The sequence below is a fragment of the Astyanax mexicanus genome, chromosome 23 (genome assembly GCF_023375975.1).
Source record: "Astyanax mexicanus isolate ESR-SI-001 chromosome 23, AstMex3_surface, whole genome shotgun sequence".
Classification (NCBI taxonomy): domain Eukaryota; kingdom Metazoa; phylum Chordata; class Actinopteri; order Characiformes; family Acestrorhamphidae; genus Astyanax; species Astyanax mexicanus.
This window is the reverse complement of record NC_064430.1, coordinates 18,723,863-18,744,978: the sequence shown is the minus strand read 5'-3', so window position 1 is coordinate 18,744,978 and position 21,116 is coordinate 18,723,863. Positions and strand designations below refer to the sequence as shown.

At 38.0% G+C, this 21,116-nt stretch overlaps 1 protein-coding gene across 1 annotated transcript in view; it reads left to right on the top strand.

Annotated features, from left to right (window-relative positions):
• lrp1ba (low density lipoprotein receptor-related protein 1Ba) overlaps positions 1-21,116 on the top strand; it is a 327,687-nt gene that overhangs the window by 277,187 nt on the left and 29,384 nt on the right. The window contains exons 67-77 of the mRNA XM_049470884.1: positions 809-925; positions 2,198-2,304; positions 3,401-3,548; positions 3,700-3,806; positions 5,883-6,015; positions 13,492-13,614; positions 15,182-15,304; positions 15,430-15,567; positions 16,469-16,603; positions 17,891-18,010; positions 19,048-19,289. Of these exons, the coding sequence (XP_049326841.1) occupies positions 809-925; positions 2,198-2,304; positions 3,401-3,548; positions 3,700-3,806; positions 5,883-6,015; positions 13,492-13,614; positions 15,182-15,304; positions 15,430-15,567; positions 16,469-16,603; positions 17,891-18,010; positions 19,048-19,289 (1,493 nt within the window). The remainder of the gene's footprint in view (positions 1-808; positions 926-2,197; positions 2,305-3,400; positions 3,549-3,699; positions 3,807-5,882; positions 6,016-13,491; positions 13,615-15,181; positions 15,305-15,429; positions 15,568-16,468; positions 16,604-17,890; positions 18,011-19,047; positions 19,290-21,116) is intronic.

Here is a 21,116-nt window from a genome sequence, read left to right as displayed (position 1 = left end):
ACAGTATCCAGGGTAATGTCAGCATACCACCAAGAAGGACCAACCACATCCAACAGGATTAACTGTGGACGCTGTAAGAGGAAGCTGTCTGAAAGGGATGTTCGGGTGCTAACCCGGATTGTATCCAGAAAACATAAAAAATGTGTGGAGAGAGTTGGAGACTATCAGTAAATTTTGTGTTTTATTTGGAAATGAAGGGAGCAGAGACTGCAGGAAGAGTGGACAGACCCACAGTTTAAGCTGCTTGAGGTCTAGTGTGAAGTTTCCACCAATCAGTGATGGTTTGGAGAATCTTATCGTCTACTGGTGTTGCTCCACTGTGTTTTATTATCAAGTACAAAGTCTCTGCTGACAACTTTTATGGTGATGCGGATTTCATTTTCCAGCAGGACTTGGCACACTGCCCACACTGCCAAGAGTACCAATTGGTCTTATATAATATTCAAATTTTCTGAGACACTGATTTTTGGGTTTTCATTACTCTGTGTGTAATACATCTTTATAATATATATTTCACATTTTAAACTGAATTACTGAAATAAAGTAACTTTTCATTGATATTCTTTTTTTTTTTTTAGATGCACTATTAATATCTGTGTAATCCTTTCAGTCCATCATCCACGAAAAGTTTTCTACCAACTTGAAGAACGTTTTGATCAGACAGTTTGAGCATCTAAATGGTTCCAGCTCAGGTGTTGACAACCTTATTAAATGTTGACTGTGTTGAATATTGAAAGGCGTTTTGTTGGTGGTGTGTTTATGAATAAAGACAGGCTGTGTGTGAAGTTATTGCTGCTTGTTTACTCAGATGAGAAGACCTGTGGACCTCATGAGTTCCGCTGCAGGAATAATAACTGCATACCGGAGCACTGGAGGTGCGACGGCCAGAGCGACTGTGGAGACAACTCAGACGAGGAAAACTGTAGTGAGTACAATTAGCCTTTATTATCAACAGTGTTATTATCACCATTATCATTAACATTATCACTATCATCAGTATAAACAATAGTGTCAGCATAATCAATCATTATCATCATCAATATTAACATTCTAATTATAACCATGACCATTATCATCTATATTACCATTATTTAGACCATAAAGCATAGGATTGTTATCCTCAGAATCAACAATAATATCAACATAATCATCCGCATGCTATTTGTTATCAATAGTGATGTTATGAAATAACAGAAATGTGGGAAAAATAACATAACTGAAGCCCCTCCCTCCATTCTAATGTACTCTAATGCATCGCAACAAGCCTTGTGCAGAGTGTATGATAGGGCCCTACATGTGACTCACAACAATTAGCAAAAAAAAGACAATTAAACCAAAATTGGAGCAAAATAAACGATATTGGTCTTCATGGAAAATTAGAACACTTTGTATCTACTTCTTGTTTTAAGCAGCAAAACATTGTACCATGACGTTTTTTATTTAATCGCCTTCATCATCACCATAATAGTAATCATTATCATCATCGTCATGAATTTTAATGACCATAGTCAGCATCAGTCCCGTAATTAACATTTTCATCTTAATCATCACTGCATCATCTATCAATAACCTTAAAATCAGTATCATAATGATTGAAATTGTCAACATCACCACCATTACCTTAATCATCATCATGATCATCATCATGATCATCATCTTTCTAGGCATCAGCAGCATAACCATCAGTCAAAAAGTCCATTAATATCAGATGATTATGCTAAATTTTACTATCAATATCATCAGTACCTTTTTTATCATTAGCATTATTATTGCTTTATCATCATGAATGTCACCTTCATTATCATCATCATCATCATGGTCTTTGTAGGCAAAGAAATGGAAGCAGCAGCAGCAGCACAACCATCAAACAAAATGACTTTAAAATCAGCATGATTATGCTAAACCAACAAAATCATGGGTTTCACCATTACAATCATCATCATCATCGTCATCTTGACTTTAATATTCCCATTAACATCATAACAAGATGACCAAGACCATTGATCATAACCACTATTACCTTAGTCATCATCATCAATTATATTATCATAATCATGTTTGTCACCACCTGCATCACCAGTGTAATCACCAATGTATAGACATCCTTATGAGTGCAACAAAGCAACAGTTTAGCTGAGGGTTTGTTTGTTCTCTAATCCTGTGTGTGTGTGTGTGTGTGTGTGTGTTTTCTCCTCAGAGCCAGTAACGTGCAGCTGGAAGGATTTTGTGTGTGCTAACGGGGAGTGTATCTCTGCACGATTTCGCTGTGATGGAGACTTCGACTGCACTGACCACTCAGATGAGGTGAGTGAGACACGACCTCTGATTGGCTGCTTTCGGTATTTAATCAGTGTCAAGCTCCAGCTCATCATGAATCACCTTAAATCACCATCTCAGTTGGGTCTAGGTCAGGAGTTTGTGGAAAACCCGCGACTGAAAACCAAAAAACAAACAATAATTCAAAACTAAAGCAACAGCGAAACACGGAGGAAACTTTAGACAAAGAAACAAGAACCGACAACTGACACAAAAGGGCTATATATATATATATATATATATATATATATATATATATATATATATATATATATATATATATATACACGGAAGGAGACAGAAAACACCTGGGAACAGGTAACAAGGGGACAGAGCTACAGATAGTCACAAGGGGAACACAGGGCTAGGGTGGAGCAACACACAGGGCCATGTACATGAGAACACGTGCGGAAAAAACACTCAGACAAACAGGAGGGCAGAAAAAACACTTTTTTTTGTGTACAACTTAATACCATATGTGTCCCTTAATTGTTTTCATGTAATTAATATTAATCTGCAATGTAGAAAATAAATGACACGAAGAAAGACTTTGAATGAGAAGGTGTGTCCAAATTTATACACTTTTAAACTTATACACTATATGTCCAAATTTGCTATAGACACCTTTTTCTAATGAGAGCACTAGCTACTTTAATTTGCACCTATGTGTTGCAACTATAACTATTGCTATAAGAATATGACATTTTGGAGCAGAGACTTGCTAACCTATTGTCATATGCCATACATGGGCTAGATGGGTTCTTTTAGGATGAGTTAAGGTGTTGTTGCTACATCCTGACATTAAATAAAATTCCTAAATTCAATCCATTCCTATTAGCGGTGCTCTATGAACCATAGTCATAGTCATTGGAATTTAATGTGAAAGACTAGCACAAAATGGAATACAGTAGTGAAGCCATTGTACCCCTGGCTTTATGTTTGGGTCATTGTCCTGCTGGGAAGGACAAACCCCCGTCCAGAGTCTTTTTTGCACATCCAGGAAATTCAAGGGGTATGAATACTTTTGCAAGCCACTAAATGTATGCCATAACTATGCATCCTGTGTGTGTGTGTGTGTGTGTAGAGGGGCTGTGAGAGCCGCTGTGCTGAGGGTCAGTATCAATGTCAGAATCGTCTGTGTATCTCGATGAAGTGGCTGTGTGACGGACAGGAGGACTGCAAGAATGGAGAGGATGAAAAGCACTGTCAGCCAGCCAACACTGCTTTAATAGGTGCATACAGACGCACTCACACACACACACACACACACACATATATATATATATATATATATATGATATATGACATATATATATATATATACACACATGTTCTAGTTAATAACTTTCTTTGGTGTATTGGTGTGTGTGTGTGTGTGTGTAGCCGGTCCGTCCTGTGATGTGAGTGAGTATGTGTGTGTAGGGGGCGGCTGTGTGTCAGCTGGGTTACGCTGTGACGGAAAGAACGACTGCACGGATGGATCAGATGAGGTAAACACACACTCAAACTATAATTGATAGACATGTGTATATAGACCATTTTGCTAAATGGGTCACTCACAGGAGCTCAGTGAACTCCAATGTGGTACTGTCCACCTTTTTTGGAAAGCTGAGTTCAATTTTATTACTAGCCACAACCAGTCCTGATTACTGCCAGACCTGTAGAATCATGAAATGACTTAAATAGAACCTTTCTGACAACATGAAGCAGCTAAAATATCTCAAAATCTCATCGCAACACATTATACCCCGATCTTAAATTCAGGAAATTTGAGAACAGATGACAAAATAAAGTAATTGGTCATCTATCAGTCTGTAAAAAGTTATAAAGTCATTTCTAAGACTTTGGGACTCCAGTGAACCACAGTGAGAGCTATTATTCACAAATGGAGAAAACATGGAACACTGGTGAATCTTCCCAGGAGTGCACTTACTGCTACAGTTACTCTAGGAGGGCATGGACAGCTCACCCAGGAGGTCACAAATTAATTAAAAACAACATCTAAAGAACTGCAGGTCTAACTTGCCTCAGTGTTAATAATTTTTAATAATAAGAAATAGACTGGTTGAAAATTATATCCATGGGAGCGTTTCAAGGCAAAAAACACTTCTGACCAAAAATAACACAAAGGCTCATCTCACATTTGCCAACAAACATTATTGATTATTATGTTATTATTATGATTCCCAGGACTTTATGGAAAATATATACTATAGGCAAATTAAAAACTGTTTTATATTTACTCAGGTTATCTGTAGCCATATCAGGACGGGATTAGTTTCTCAGGGGGTCCTGCTGGTAATTTTCTCTTTTATGGAGCGTCCTCTGTGATTTTATTTCCGTCCAGAACGACCATGTATGTGTTTTTCTCAGACGTCCTCTGATACAATTATAGGCTAAATTACCTACTGTTTTTTCCGCTGAACTCCGTGGTCCTCTCGTATTTTTAGTCCCGTCCGGACACACACATGTCTGGGCTTCATCACCTCGCGTTTAATAAAATAGCTTTTTTTCCACTGTCAATCACTGTAATTACACTTGGGCATGCGTTTCCACAGAGATCCATGTAAACACAACAGCCAGTGGAAATGGAGGAGCTACTGAACGCCATGTCATGTGACCGAGAAAGCCTAAAAACTCACTGGTCCTCCTGTTTTTTCAATTGCAGTCCAGATGCAGGAGTTTTATTACTGATAAATATTTTAATAGATGTCCCCTTGAGTAACTAATCCCATCTGGAGCTTTTGTCTGGTATTAAAAGGTGTTCAAATTTGAGTATGATAAAAAAAAAAACAGCAAAAGCAAAAGCAGTGAGTACCCTCAGAAAACACACGTAATGATGAAGTGCACACATGTTTCTAGGGCAATGCTCAAGTCCCCAACAAGGGTGGCCCAACAGCCCCAGGTATACTGTAGAACCCACAACTCTGTCATCGATAGCCCAGTGCTCTAACCACTGAGCCGTCACCGCCCCTATTTTACATTTGTATATTAGCTTTCATATGAAAGTTAACAAGATTTTTTTCACTCCTCCTATAAATGTGGCATTTGGGAGATGGGAGACGAGGTTTTGGAGTGACAGTGACGATATATTGTCATGTAGTAAACACCTATTTAAATATACCCCCTTCTCCCCTCTAAATCAGAGCAACGTTTCCCCATGTGTGTGAAAGGCAGGTCAAGTTAATGCAGAGTGTGTGAAGGGCCATCAAATTAAAGCTCCTGTCCCCTTTAGCAATGACCTTTGACCTCTGTCCGCTGCCGAAATTGCTTTTAATATCATGTGCGGGTGATGTGGGCAGAACAGAGGCTCTATTTTAATGGGTGTTATTAAAAAAAAGATGGGAGATGGAGCTGCTGAGGTTGTGTGTGTGTGTGTGTGTGTGTGTGTGTGTGTGTGGAGGGGGGTAATTAAAGCAGAAACACTCCGGGGGGAAACAGGGTGGTATAAAAGCTCTATTGAGGATTCTAGAAATAAGATGATATGGAAGGTGACCTCATATAATATTCACTCCTATATAACAGCCAAGGTCAGCTGTTTTATCTGTGTGTGTGTGTGTGTATAGGTGGACTGTGTGCGTGAGTGTAAGCAGGAGGAGTTTGTGTGCCGTAACCGAGCGCACTGTGTTCCCTCCGGGTGGCGCTGTGATGGGGTTGCCGACTGCCTGGACCAAAGCGATGAGGAAAACTGTGAAAACGGTACGTATGCAATCAAATGACCTCACACAACACAACAGATTATTAAAACATTATCAAGATTACACTGAGTTGGTCACTCACTAGAGGGCGCACAGGGGAACCTCTTCACAACATGATCCCGCCACCACATCACCCAGTCCCCACTGATGAGCATAATCTCCACAACATGATGCTGACACCAACATGCTTCACTTCAGTCATTCCACACTGAAAGGCGCACTTTAAATTCCTTAATTTTCCCAAAAATCTTATAATCCAGTGTGTCTTATGTACAAATTGTACTAGTCAGGTTGTAAGGAGCAGTAAAGCCACTCTGCAGAAGTGCAACTTTATACAGGAGTTGCAGTTTAGTTCTACAGCACCGAGGCTGGAGTAGCATTAGCATTATCCACTAACCACTATTTCTCTGTTCAGAGGGAGTATAATGAGCCTATAGCCTGCTCCTAACCACGGCTAGCACTGCTGGAACAGCATTAGCATTGCCCACAAACCGTGTTAGCTTTTTCCATTTGCAGGTGAATATATCAGACCGTAGCCTGCGTGTTTACAGTGTTAAAACAAGCAACATGCGACAAACCGCTAGCTTATATCAACCTGGCTTACTAGAGCACTTAGGGTTACTCAGTGTAGCACTGTCGGACGGCATTAACCGCTAACAGATAGCCACTAATGCTAATGCTCCAGCTAAATCTGTGTAGATTAACATCCAGCGCTCATCTGACTTAAAAGAAAGTCTTTTTTTATTACAGTTTTGTTTATTTAGCTTAGCTTTACTTAACTTAGTTAGCCCCCACCCACACACACACACACCCACACACACCCAGCGGAGAGACCTGCTAAATTCCTTATAGGGTTTCTTAAAATGCGTCTTCTAATCCAGCGCGCCTAATGTATGAAAATAGACCAGTGTGCATTATATTGCAAAAAATATGGTACATTATCTTCACAACATCAATATGATGCTGACACCACCATGCTTTACTGAATCCCCACCAAAGCTCCATAGGAACCCATTCATTTTGGAAGTGCGCTGTAGCGCCCTCGAGTGTCTAACCAATTTAGAACCCTTTATTAAAATGCAAGTTCTCACCTCTACGAGGACTTTGGGTTTATAGTCACTTGACCTCAAACCTTTTACTTACCCATCAGTTCAGGCTGAATTTTTACAAAGCTCCGCCCACAAGTGTACCTTTTCTCTGACTCCTGTTGCTATGCTTGTTGACAATCATCTCCGCAACATCAACATACCAGCTTACTGAACGCTAGTATGAACCCAGTTTATCTCTACTGAGGTTTTAATGGTTTCCAATGCTTTTGTTTGGTTGTAAACAGCCACCTGTTGATCACACACTTCACCTGTACAGGTGTGTTTACGCTGCACAGGTGGGCTTTAGGTGGGCTGTCCAGCTGTTTTCTTCCCATTGTTTTTTTTTTCTTTCATTTCTCAGAACAGCTGGATCACAGCAGCTGTGTGTGTGTGTGTGTGTGTTTGTGTGTGTGTTCATTCAGCAGGATTGTGAAGCTTAGTCCCTCATAGGATTGCTTGCATACCCACCCCCCCACCCCACACACACACCTACACACCTACACACACACACACACACACACACCTACACACACTCATATGTGTGAGAGTGCTCATTTGCAAAATATTTGTGAAAATTGCTCTCAGTGGCCCTGTCATGCGTGCGTACACACACACACACACAGACACACACACACTTGCCTGAGAGAGCAGTCATTTGCAAAATATTTGTGAAAATTGTGGAGATGAAAGGGTTCTACTCCATATCTTTCTCACACACACACACCAACATAAAAAGCCTAATTTCAGTGTTTGGAAAAATTGCGAGTGTGTGTGTGTGTAAGTGTGTGTGTTGCTGGGCACGGCGTACACCTGCGACTCACTGGGGGCGTTTTACATCAAAGCCAGTCTGTGTAGTCTGTTAAAAGGAGAAGGACAGTTAAGCGCAGCTTCAAGGCTAACTTAGCTAACGAGAAATGGACGCTTAAATACTGTATAATAATTATCTCTGGCTCTACAAAGCTAATGATGCTAACAGATAATGGAAGCTGCTTATAAACTAAAGTGGACCTGACTACCCAGGGCCCGAGTAGAGAGAGGGGCCCAAAGGAAATCCTATTTTTTTTTTTATTGATTTTTTTTGTGATGTTTATTTTATTGAATTGGGCCCTCCAATGAACTATTTATTAATTAATCTTTCAAATATATTGATAACATCAACTGAGGGAATGAACTTTAGTCATCGTCCTCTCAACATGCTGGACATTCTGGGGCCCACACTGCGACCGGCGACAAGTGTAACGTCAGTGAGCCTAGATTGAATGATCTGGGAGCAGAAGAATCAGATGGCTTTCTTTCCGTAAGGTGAACCGAGTTTGCTTGTTATGCAAAGTCTAATTAAAGTTACTGTAGTCCACTCCAGACAGCTGCTGCTGATGTTTGTATGCTTACGTGTTAGCTTAGCTAACTGGCAACTAGGCTGCTTTGCGGCTGTAAGTATAAAGCCACCTAACGTTAGTTATCAACATTAACCAGTTTCAGAAACAAACATTGACACAGCCGCTGGAGCAGCTGGAGCAGCAGAGGTCAGTCCTGTCGGCTCTTCTGAAGATGAGCCTGAGGTTAGAGATGAGCAAAGAAAAGGTGAGATCGTTGTTCAAGTTTTCAAGGGAGAAATATTCAAATTCTACTCAAGTTAAAGTAAAAGTACCATCTAAAATCTACTCGAGTAAAAGTAAAAAAGTACTCAATTTAAAATGTACTTTGAGTAAAAGTTACATAGTTACTTTTAATTATTTGATGTAAAAAAGTACAAATCATAAATTAAATAATTATTAAATTAAATAATTTGGATCTTTCAGGCAGTATTTGTTCAGACCACCCCATAAAATAAAATTTTAAAGAACAAGTGCCATAGGTTTCTATGATCCATTTTTTTTCTTTACTGTTAAGTTAAAAGTTATGGTCATATATGTGACTATAAACTGTATTTTTATAGTTTTACAGTTCATTATCATTTTTTAACTTGCCATTGCTATGCTTTAACTGATGTTTACATTTTTTTTTTTTTACATTTAAGCAGATTGTTTAATGTTCCCAATAAAAACTTAAGGAATTGAAAAACATGAAATCACACAAAAAACTGTTGGTGGGTGCATGCGCAGTGCTGTAAAGAAGCACATATCGATGGGTAGCGTAACTCGACAGAACACAGGTTCCCTCGAGCACAGCTGATTCACACAGCGTCTCTCCCGCTAACCGTAATAAACACTGCTGGGAAAAGTTCAGCTGCGCTGCCATGGAGAACAAAACTCAATTTTTTTTATTCACACAGTTAGTTTTTTTCCAGCATTTCATTTGTTACTCAGTAACGGAGAGTTTTCCAAAGTACTGAAGTAAATTACTTGTGTCAAAATGAACTTGAGTAAAAGTAAAATCGCCTATTTTAAAAACTACTTTCAAAATTACAAATTACTCGTAAAATCTACTCAATTACAGTAATGTGAGTAAATGTAATTAGTTACTAAGGCTAGTTAATTAGGCTAGGGCGGAGACAGAACAATAACACAGGCCATGTGCTCACAAAGCACATGGGGGAAGAAAACTAAACAGACTGAAAGACAGGTCAGAAACAGATAGAAAAGAAATATTATGAACAATATGATTCAAATATGCTTTTGGATAACTTTATGCCAGTCCTGGAGCAGTTCATCTTGGGCTTGGTTTGATGGCTTGTGATTATCTATCTTCCTCTTGATTATATTCCAGAGGATTTTAATTTGGTAAAATCAAAGAAACTCATCATTTTTAAGTGGTATTTTTTCCAGAACTGTATTGGTGCTTTTTTCTTACCTCTTACCTGTCAGTTTAAAAAAAAAACTATTTTAACATTTTTTTTTTATTTATTTTCTTCACAGAATACAGATTAAGATTACAGAACACCAGACAGTTCTTTTTGTTTCTCTTCACTTCACTGTCTGTGCGTATCTTCTCTCGTCCACCAGGATCCATCTCATCATCAGAAACAATACGCAGATTTTCCGCAGTGTGCTTTATTATCTGTTCAGTCCAGTTCAGCCCGGAGCGCCATCTGAGCTCATTCAGCTCTCTGTCTCTTTCTCTTTCTCTTTTTCTCTCTCCATCTTTCTCATTATTGTCCATTTGCATCGAACACCTGCCATAACTCTCTCTCTCTTTCTCTACCAGCAGCTCTCCACTGTAGAGTTGCATCAGGTCCACAGATCCAGCAGTGCTGCGGTCGAATTGATGGAATACTGTTGAACACATCAATATAACAGCTACTATTATATAATGCAGGAATAGAAATTTAACATTATTGACAATTATTGCACCTTTCTGAGGCTATTCTGTCCAAAATATGAGGATAAATAATAATTGATGATGGATGTAATACTGTGTACTGTAATTTTCACACACTTAAAATCCTATAATTTTCCCCAAAATTCACACTGCGCTTTATAATCCAGTGCGCCTTATGGGTGAATTTTACCAGTCAGGTATTAAGAGGCAATTTAGAGGCGAATATATCAAGCTGTGGCCTGCTGCTAACCCCAGTTAGCACTGCTAAAGTAGCATTATCATTAGCTGCTAACCATGCTAAGCGCTAGTTCTTTCGCTGTTCAGGTGTGAGTATTATAGGCCTGTAGCCTGCTGCTAACCCCACCTAGCATTGCTAGAGCAGCATTAGCATCAGCCACTAACCGCGCTGAGTTTAGTTATTCCGTTATTCAGTGGTATTTTCAGCCTGTAGCATGATGCTAACCCCAGATAACGCTGCTGGAGGAACATTAGCATTAGCCGCTAACCATGCTAAGCACTAGCTGTTTCGCAGGAATATTGGACAATAACCTGCACAATTACCGCTAGCTAAAATTGCCCTGGCTAACCAGGACCCTCAGGGTTCCTCAGTGCAGTGGTGTCGGGCAGCATTTACTAGCGCTAGCAGTTAGCTGATATTGCTAATGCTAATGCTGCTGCACCCAGCCTTAGTGGAAATCTGGAAATGTAAGCTTACTGTAAATAAACGGAAGCGTTTTACTCACCAAAATAAACAGATTTCAGGAGAGAAATCTGTGTAGATTAACATCCAGCACTCGTTTGACTTTGATAGAAAATGTTTTTTCTTTTTAAGAAGTAAGAAGTTTTGTTTACTTATCTTTATTTAACTTAATCACCCCCCCCCCCCCCATCTGGGTGGAGCTTCATGTCTTCATGTGTCTGCATAGGTTTCCTCCAGGGGTTTAGGTTTCCTTTAGTTGAAGGTAGAAGGGCATGTATGAAATAAAAATAATAATATAATCATATATTTATATGTTTTGTTAATGTAAACTTGTATTTCTCTAGACATAATTAATTGTAGATTTAATAATTGTGAAATATTGCAAGTATAACAGATTCAGGCAGACGATTGCTGTAATGTACGTACCGTAAACTGTTGTCAAATAAAAATACTTTTATTTTATCATTTATAATAATATAAACAGTATAATGTATAAAATGAAAATAACCAATGATCTATGCCTGTAGGTTTATGAACTAGCAGCTGAAAAAAAGCCTGCAATAACATTTTACAACTTTTTACTCCAGAAACTTGAGTCATATTTCATAATGCTGAAGTTCATATCAGTGCAATACTGTATAGTTTTTACTGTTCAGACTCGTCCAATCCAAGGGCAGCTCGTCTACACAGCCTGAAGGTAGAATTGATCTATTTAGTACACAGTTAAGCAGAGTTACAGGCAGGTGAAGACACTCTGAGATCATCTGGAGTCTCCTGAGAGAGAGAGAGAGAGAGAGAGAGAGAGAGAGAGAGAGAGAGACTGTATGATTTTCAGCATCATAATGATGGAGAATTGCATTATAGGACATTTTGTAGAATTTTAGCCTTCACTCTGACCCTGAGACTAAGGGCTTTTTCACACCTAAAGGTCTAGACCAGTCCAGACTGAAGTTCACGTGTTTGTTATATTTTTTATATTGTTATATATATATATACTAGTGCATCTTACAAAAAAAAGAATATCATTGAAAAGTTACTTTATTTCAGTAATTTAGTTGAAAATGTTGTATATAAATGTATTATACACAGAGTGATGTATTTTTAGTGTTTATTTTATTATTGATAATCATGGCTTACAGCCAATGAAAACCCAAAAATCTATGGTACTATTGGCAGTGTGGGCAGTGTGCCAAGTCCTGCTGAAAAATGAAATCTGCATCTCTATAAAAGTTGTCAGCAGAGGGAAACATGAAGTGCTGTAAGATTTTGTGGGATAACAAAACCTGCACTGACTTTGAACTTCATATAAAACAGTGGACCACGGATGTGCCCTTTTTAAAATTTACAAATTTTGTCTACTTTTTGGATATTTTAGGGTCTTTGGGCCATTTGTGCACGGGTCCTACAAAACATTGAAAGTGTTTTCACACTGCAAATGAATCAAATCATCACTCAGTTGCACCAACCCCCCCCCCCCCCTGTTGGACCAACTTTTGTTTTTTTTTGGGCCAGACTGACTTGGAGTCTTCTTCTTGTTCTATTGTTTAGTGTCTGACAATAGAATGCCTTAGCTTTGTCTAAGGGTGCTTTCACACCTGCCTCGTTTGGTCTGGACTTTCAAACTTTTCAGTTTGGTCCGAACCAAAGTAGCAGGTATGAAAGGGGCCACGAACCACGGTCCGGACCAAATGAACAGATTTTGGTCCGACCAAGAGAGGTGGTCTCGGTCCGGATCTTCTGAACCATGGTCCGGTTCACCTGCAGTGTGAAAGTGCTTTTCTGGATGGTTCAAACTTTTGGACCAATTACAGGAAGCTGAGCAGGCGTTCCTCAGCAACGGCAGCAGAAGAAGAAAAAAAACTGTCCTTCTAAAACCAATCAGCGTCAAGTTAAGGGAAACGCATCGATACGTAAGTGAAGATGAAAGGATGTAGGAGTATGTAGGAGTCTTTGGTGCGCATCTTAAACTGCAGTGTGAAAACTAAAATAAGCGGAGCAAATATATACAATGTAGCAAACACATGAACCTTGGTTCGGACCACGGTCCGGACTTTCAGGTGTGAAAGCACCCTAAAAATGAATTTGAACGATGGTTCAGTTGATACTTTTTGGTCCCTTGGTTCAGACTATGTTTATCTTTCATACCTATGTCCTTGTTGCAAACAAGGTAGATGTGCACCCTAATATAGCTGGCCAGTTGACACTGGGTTCTCCTCTTCTCTAATCCAGAATTAAGTGATTTTCACTTCTAAAAATAAATAAAATACAAAATACATAATTTGCAGGAATGATTTTTTTCGACTTTATTTGATTGGTAGTACAGCAATACTGAGACTGTGTGCTAAACAAGAGCCGGGTGGAGACAATAATAACTCTCCAGCAGATTCAGATTATAATAAATCGTCTCCTCTGTCTGTTTCCTGACCTGCAGATGGGCTGACCTGTCGCCCTGACGAGTATGTGTGCAATAACACGCTCTGTAAGCTGCTGGTGTGGCTGTGTGACGGGGAGGATGACTGTGGTGATAATTCAGATGAAGATTCAGAGCTGTGTGGTACGTAAACCCAGCATTACACCCACATTCAGAAAATCTACATTTTAACAGCTAAAGACTCAGAGTAAGTGCTCCTAATAAAGTGGCCAGTGATGTAGGAGAAGAGTAGGTGTTTCTAATAAAGTGGCCAGTGATGTAGGAGAAGAGTAGGTGTTTCTAATAAAGTGGCCAGTGATGTAGGAGAAGAATAGGTGTTTCTAATAAAGTGGCCAGTGATGTAGGAGTAGAGTAGGTGTTTCTAATAAAGTGGCCAGTGATACAGCACCAAAGTAGGTGTTTCTAATAAAGTGGCCAGTGATACAGCACCAAAGTAGGTGTTTCTAATAAAATGGCCAGTGATGTAGGAGAAGAGTATATGTTTTTTAATAAATTGGCCAGTGATGAAGCACTAAAATAGGTGTTTCTAATAAAGTGGCCAGTGATGAAGCACTAAAATAGGTGTTTCTAATAAAGTGACCAGTGATGAAGTAATAAATTAGGTGTTTCTAATAAAGTGGCCAGTGATGAAGTAATAAAATAGGTGTTTCTAATAAAGTGGCCAGTGATAAAACACTAAAATAGGTGTTTCTAATAAAGTGGCCAATGATGAAGCAATAAAATAGATGTTTCTAATAAAGTGTCCAGTGATGAAGCACAAGAGTACATGTTTCTAATAAAGTGGCCAGTGATGAAGCAATAAAATAGGTGTTTCTAATAAAGTGGCCAGTGATGAAGCACTAATATAGGTGTTTCTAATAAAGTGGCCAGTGATGTAGGAGTAGAGTAGGTGTTTCTAATAAAGTGGCCAGTGATACAGCACCAAAGTAGGTGTTTCTAATAAAGTGGCCAGTGATACAGCACCAAAGTAGGTGTTTCTAATAAAATGGCCAGTGATGTAGGAGAAGAGTATATGTTTTTTAATAAATTGGCCAGTGATGAAGCACTAAAATAGGTGTTTCTAATAAAGTGGCCAGTGATGAAGCACTAAAATAGGTGTTTCTAATAAAGTGGCCAGTGATGAAGCACTAAAATAGGTGTTTCTAATAAAGTGACCAGTGATGAAGTAATAAATTAGGTGTTTCTAATAAAGTGGCCAGTGATGAAGTAATAAAATAGGTGTTTCTAATAAAGTGGCCAGTGATAAAACACTAAAATAGGTGTTTCTAATAAAGTGGCCAATGATGAAGCAATAAAATAGATGTTTCTAATAAAGTGTCCAGTGATGAAGCACAAGAGTACATGTTTCTAATAAAGTGGCCAGTGATGAAGCAATAAAACAGGTGTCTCTAATAAAGTGGCCAGTGATGAAGCAATAAAATAGGTGTTTCTAATAAAGTGGCCAGTGATGAAGCACTAATATAGGTGTTTCTAATAAAGAGGCTAATGATATAAGAGAAGAGTACTTGTTTCTAATAAAGTGGCCAGTGATGAAGCACAAAAATAGGTGTTTTTAATAAAGAGGCCAGTGATGAAGCACTAAAGAAAGTATTTCTAATAAAGTGGCCAGTCATATAAGAGAAGAGTAGGTGTTTTTAATAAATTCTGTTTGTGTGTGTGTTTGTGTGTGTGTGTGTGTGTGTTTCTGCAGTGAAGCTGCCGTGTCCTCCGAGCAGACCGTTCCGCTGCAGGAATGATAGAGTGTGTGTGAGGACGGAACAGGTGTGTAACGGAGTGAACGACTGTGGAGACAACTCAGACGAGGAGGAGTGTGGTGAGAAAACACACTCACACGCACACACACACTCACACACACACACACATATACAGAATCTCTCTCAGTGTACAGAAATATGTATAGTTTCTCCTCTCTCTCTCTCTCTCTCTCTCTCTCAGTAGGTGTGGTTGGTAAAGCGAGGGCGTGTGGGAAGGCGGAGTTCTCCTGCTCTAACGGACGCTGTGTGTCAGCTGATCTGCAGTGTGACCTGTTTGATGACTGTGGAGACGGAGGCTCAGATGAGCATGACTGCAAACAGTGTGAGTCTTTATAGACATAAGTGTTTATAAACAGTATAAGTGTTTATGACCAGTGTGGGTTTTTAAAAACAGTGTGAGTGTTTCTATACAGTGTGAGTCATTATATGTGTTTATAAACAGTTTAGGTGTTTATAAACAATATGGATGTTTATAAACAGTATGAATGTCAATAGATGTTATAAGTGTTTATAAACAGAATGAGTGTTTATATACATTATAACTGTCTATAAACTGTGTATTTATAAACTGTGTTATTGTTTATAAACTGTTTGAATGTTTATAAACAGTGTGAATGTTTCATAACAGTCTTTAGAGACTGTGTCTATCAGTTCTATAAAGTATTTCTAAACACTTATAAAAAATATATACAGTGTTTATAAACAGTATGTTTATCATTTTGAGTCATTCTAAAAATGTTTCTAAAATAGCTTTTGAAAAATATTATAATGTTTTTAGACATTATAAGTGTTTATACACAGTGTAAGTCTTTTTAAACACTATCACTGTTTACAGATATTATAAGTGTTTGTAAACAATATGAATGCTTCTATACATTATAAGTGTTTATAAACAGTGTGATTGTTTATAAACAGTTTGAATGTTTATATACATTATAAATATTTATAAACAGTTTGAATGTTTATAAACAGTATGGGTGTTTATAAACAGTGTAATTGTTTCATAATAGTCTTTAGAGACAGTGTTTATTAACAGCATCACTCATATAAAGTTTTTCTAACCACTTATAAAAATATTTTTTATACACAGTGTTTATAAAGAGTGTGTTTATTATCAGTGTGGGTCATTACAAAATGTGTTTATAAAATAGTTTATGAACAATATAAGTCTTTATATGCTGTGTTTATAATAAACTGTGTGTGTGTGTGTGTGTGTGTTTCAGTATCTTTGGAGGGTCACTGTGGAGGGGACACACACTCATGTGGAGATGATGCTTTCTGTAATCAGACTTCCTCTCAGGCAGTGTGTGAGTGCAGAGCTGGATTCAGGAGAGATCAGCGGAGCAGGAAGTGTGAAGGTAGAATCAGAGGATTTACCTGTAATTATTGCTGTATAACTCAATTGGTACCACTTTAAAATAAGACTACCTTTAGAAAGGGTTTATAAATGGTTTATTAGGTTGTAAATGCCCTAAAATAATTAATAATCAGTCATAACACATGCATCTAAAGGGCAACAATGACCTGTCGTTTGCCAAATAGTGAACCTACAGCCATCTATATTGTTGCCCTTTTAATTACGTGTTATAACTGATTAATAATCATTTTTAAGTTATTCATAACCTAATTAGCAACCATTAATAGACCAATTGTAAACCATTTATAAACCCTTTGTAAAGGTAAACTCAATTAACACAACTAATGGTTAATTAAAATAATTTCAGGTTTTTTTTATTTTTATTATTATTATTATTGTTTTTAATAATGGATTAATTAAACTGTTTTACCATAATGAAGAATGATTGAACTGGTTAATGATAAAAAAAAGTTTATATAGTTAAGGTTAAGGTTAATTAGAGATTAAAAATGAATTAACCTGGTTAAATATAATTCAATATTTATTAAATTAGTGCATTGATTAAACTTGTATACATTTTTGAGGAATTAATTGCTGATTTAGAAGCTGGTTGAACCTAATTAAAGTGGAATTAAGTGTTTGGAAACTTGATTAAACAGGCTGAACCTAATGAAGAGTTGAACTGGTTAATATTAAGTTAATGAAGAATTGATTTAAATGACTGAATTTTATGGAATGATTGTTAAAAGGTTAAAACTGATAAAACAGTCAAGTGATTAAACTTAATGAAGGATTGATTCATCGTTCAATAAATCCAGACTCTATTTATTTAAATGTTAATTATCTAATTTCATTCTGGGTGGAAATGTGAAACACTGAAGCTGTTTGCTGGAGAAATCTGTACTGAGAAGCATTATGGAGTGGATTGAATATTAAATTAAAGCACATTGAGAACAGGATGGTCCAGTACAGGTGGTTCCGAGTCTCCAAACCTCTGCTGAGGTCTAACCCTCAGAGAACTTCATTAATGCAGAGAATCAGAGGAGTTTGAGCAGAACTTTCACAGCGAATGCTTTTAGCATCGGCTTTTCACACCTGCGCACTAATGGACAGCTGGCTCACCGATGCCGAGTCCATCTGTAGGATCCTGATGCTCAGTTACTGAGTAAAAAAGCCTTTTTAAACAGAGAAGCTCCAAAAGCGCTCGCCTCACTCAAAGTTCAAGTGTTTAAAACATTTAGATGATGTTTCTGGAGTTCTCTTTTTTCTATCTCTCTCTCTCTTTTAGAGGTAAACGAGTGTGCGCTGTTTGGAGTGTGTTCTCAGTACTGTGCGAACGCTAAGGGCTCCTATAAGTGCACCTGCGACAGGAACTTTAAGGAGATTGATGGAGAATGCATCACTAAAGGTAATGGCATTAGAGGATCTTTCTAATGGAATGAATGGGACATATATACAGCTTTGAAAAAATAAATAAATAAAAGAGACCACTTAAAAATGATGAGTTTCTTTGATTTTACCTTTTTGAAAATCTCTGGAATATAATCAAGAGGAAGATGGATGATCACAAGCCATCAAAACTAAGCTGAACTGCTTGAATTATTGCATCAGGAGTAAAGGCATAACGTTATCCAAAAGCAGTGTGGAAGACTGGTGGAGGAGAACATGCCAAGATGCATGAAAACTATGATTTCTGAACTATTAAAACTTGATGAATATGAACTTGTTTTCTTTGCATTATTTGAGGTCTGAAAGTTCTGCATTTGTTTTTTTTTTTGTTATTTCAGCCATTTCTCATTTTCTACAAATAATTGCTCAAAATGACAATATATTTATTTGGAATTTGAGATAAATGTTGTCTGTAGATTATAGAAAAAAACAACATTGTTCATTTTACTCAAACATATATCTATAAATAGCAAAATCAGAAAAAAAATGTCTAATTTTTTTTCCAGAGGTGTATATACAAAGATACGACAGTAGTAATATCCAAATAATCACATGATGGGTGCCACAGAAACCACATAGCACCTCCTAACACCATGGCAACCACTTTTGATACCATTGCACCCGTCTATGCAATAGTCACATGGCATCACCCAACCAATCACAGTGCAATACCTTAGCAATACAATACCTGAAATACAATAGCAACCACCTTTCAACCTTTTGCAACACCACAGCAACCACCTGGAGCATAGCAGTCATAACAATCACTTCAGGGGCAAATCAGAGCAGACCCATTTGACATCTTATGGACATAATTTGTGACCACCTAGGAACACTATCATTATCACTACCTAGCAACACCAAAGCATCCACCTGGTATACCACAGCAACCACGTATAAAAACACCCTAGTTTCAACCCAGTTGCCACAAACCAACAGCCCTTCTACCTTTCTTTCAAGAAATACAGATTTTCTAGCTCTATCTTGTGTTTTCAGGTCCAGATGATCAGGTGCTGTATGTGGCGAACGATACGGAGATGCACAGCTTTGTTTACCCCTTCAATCAGAGCCACGGGCACACCCAGCTCGCCCGGCTGCCCGACAACGCCCGCATTGTGGGGATGGACGGCCTTTTCCATCTGCACAAGTTTGTGTGGGCCACCCAGTTTAACCCCGGGGGCATTTTCTACCGAGATCTGGGGGAACGGACCCCCACCCGAGGGAGCAGCGGGACTATTGTAAGTAAAAAAAAGAGAAAGAGCCAAAATTAAACAATATACCAGTACCCTAACAATCAGCAACACCTTATCACCCTCATAAAAGACCTTAGCAATCACACTGAAAAAATGATGAGTAAAAATTACTTTAAAAAAGTTTCATAACTTTCTGCACTGTCTTTCTGTGTTTTTTTAAGTAAATTTTATTTAAGATCAATTTAAGTAACTTCAACTCGGTTTCAAGACTTAAATGTTACATAAAGTTAATAAGTTAACTGAACTTCAGTCAATCCGTTCTTTTAGTAAACTTTACTTCATTTCTGCTAATTTTTACTTAATTTCTGCAACACATGGATGGCATGTGGTAATTTTTTTTTTAGTATACTAATGTTAGTTAGTGTTTAGTATATTAAAAAGAATGTATCGCATGCCATCCATGTGTTGAGACAGTGTAATATGTGTTTTTTACCTAAAAATATTTACATTTCAGGAATTATAATATATTATGTATTGTGGTTGGCCCCTGGGGTTAGGAGCGTGGCCACTGTGACCCGGTAGTAGGAAGCCCACAGAGACACAGGGAGTAAATTAACTCAAATGTACCTTTTATTTGGTTTTAAACACCCTCCACCACACCCAAAAGAACTTAAATAAACATAATTCGGCCCAATGGGGCTCTAGAGTCTGAAGAAATAACTTAGTCCCTGGTTTTGAGGTCCGTGCAGCTTCAGCCCTCAGCTCACTGGTTTTTATACCTGGTCCCAGCTGGCTGCTTAATCAGTCCTGATGCGGACCAGCTGGGACAGATAGGGCTGTACGTTCAGGCGTGGGGTGGACCCACGGCTCCCCCGCCTCCTCACGCCACAGTATTATAAATTATTTTAGTAATATTGTATTAATTTTGTAATTGTAATTAGGTAATATTATATGCAGAAATTACGTAAAGTTTTCTAAAAGAAAGTATTGATTCAGTAAAAAATAAATGAAGTAAAGTTTACTAAAAGAAAGGATTGACTGAAGTTCAGTTCACTTATTTACTCTATGTAACATTTAATCTTGAAGTTTTACTCATTATTTTTTTCAGTGCACCTAAAATTCCATTACAACTATTATAGCAACCTAACAATCTTACCAACCACCCCAGCAGCAACCTCTTACACCTACGCAACATCATACTCAACACCTACTTAGCTACTCCATAGCAATCACTAAGCAACACCCTAAAAACTACCTAGAGTAGACAAGCAACCACCTAAAAGTACCTGCAAAAAAATAACGACCTAGCAACTACCTAGCAAACTTTAAGTCTAAAAAATTAAATAATTATAACAAAATCCAACAATTAAGACAAAAATTGCTAATCTTTACCCCAATTTGCAACAATAACTGCAACGTACTAGAATTTATTGGTATAACTTCCAAATTTCATTGTTCCATCCTTTCCGTCCAGGCCCAAATCATAATACTATCACCACCATGTTTTAAACATTATGGGTTAGCGATTTACTCATTGTTCTTTAGTATTCTCCTAGTGGTGAGCTCATGTAAATTGACACTAGCCAGTGTGAGAAAGGCCTTTAGTTGCTTAGAAGTTACCTTGAGTTCCTTTTTTAACCTTGCAGACTATTAAACACCTTGCTCTTGACATGATGTTTGTTTGTCATTGGGGAATGGACCCAAGTTCAGGGCTTACTGGTGTTTTTGTTCAAAAGGAACAGGAAATGAGTACAAACAAGAGCTAAACAGTAAAAGATGAACTCTCAAGGCTTCTCCCTGCGGGAGTGAGACCCTAGATCAGCAGGGATTTTCTGCTGAGCTTCGATTCAAGCCCAAAGGGAAGTGTGGAAC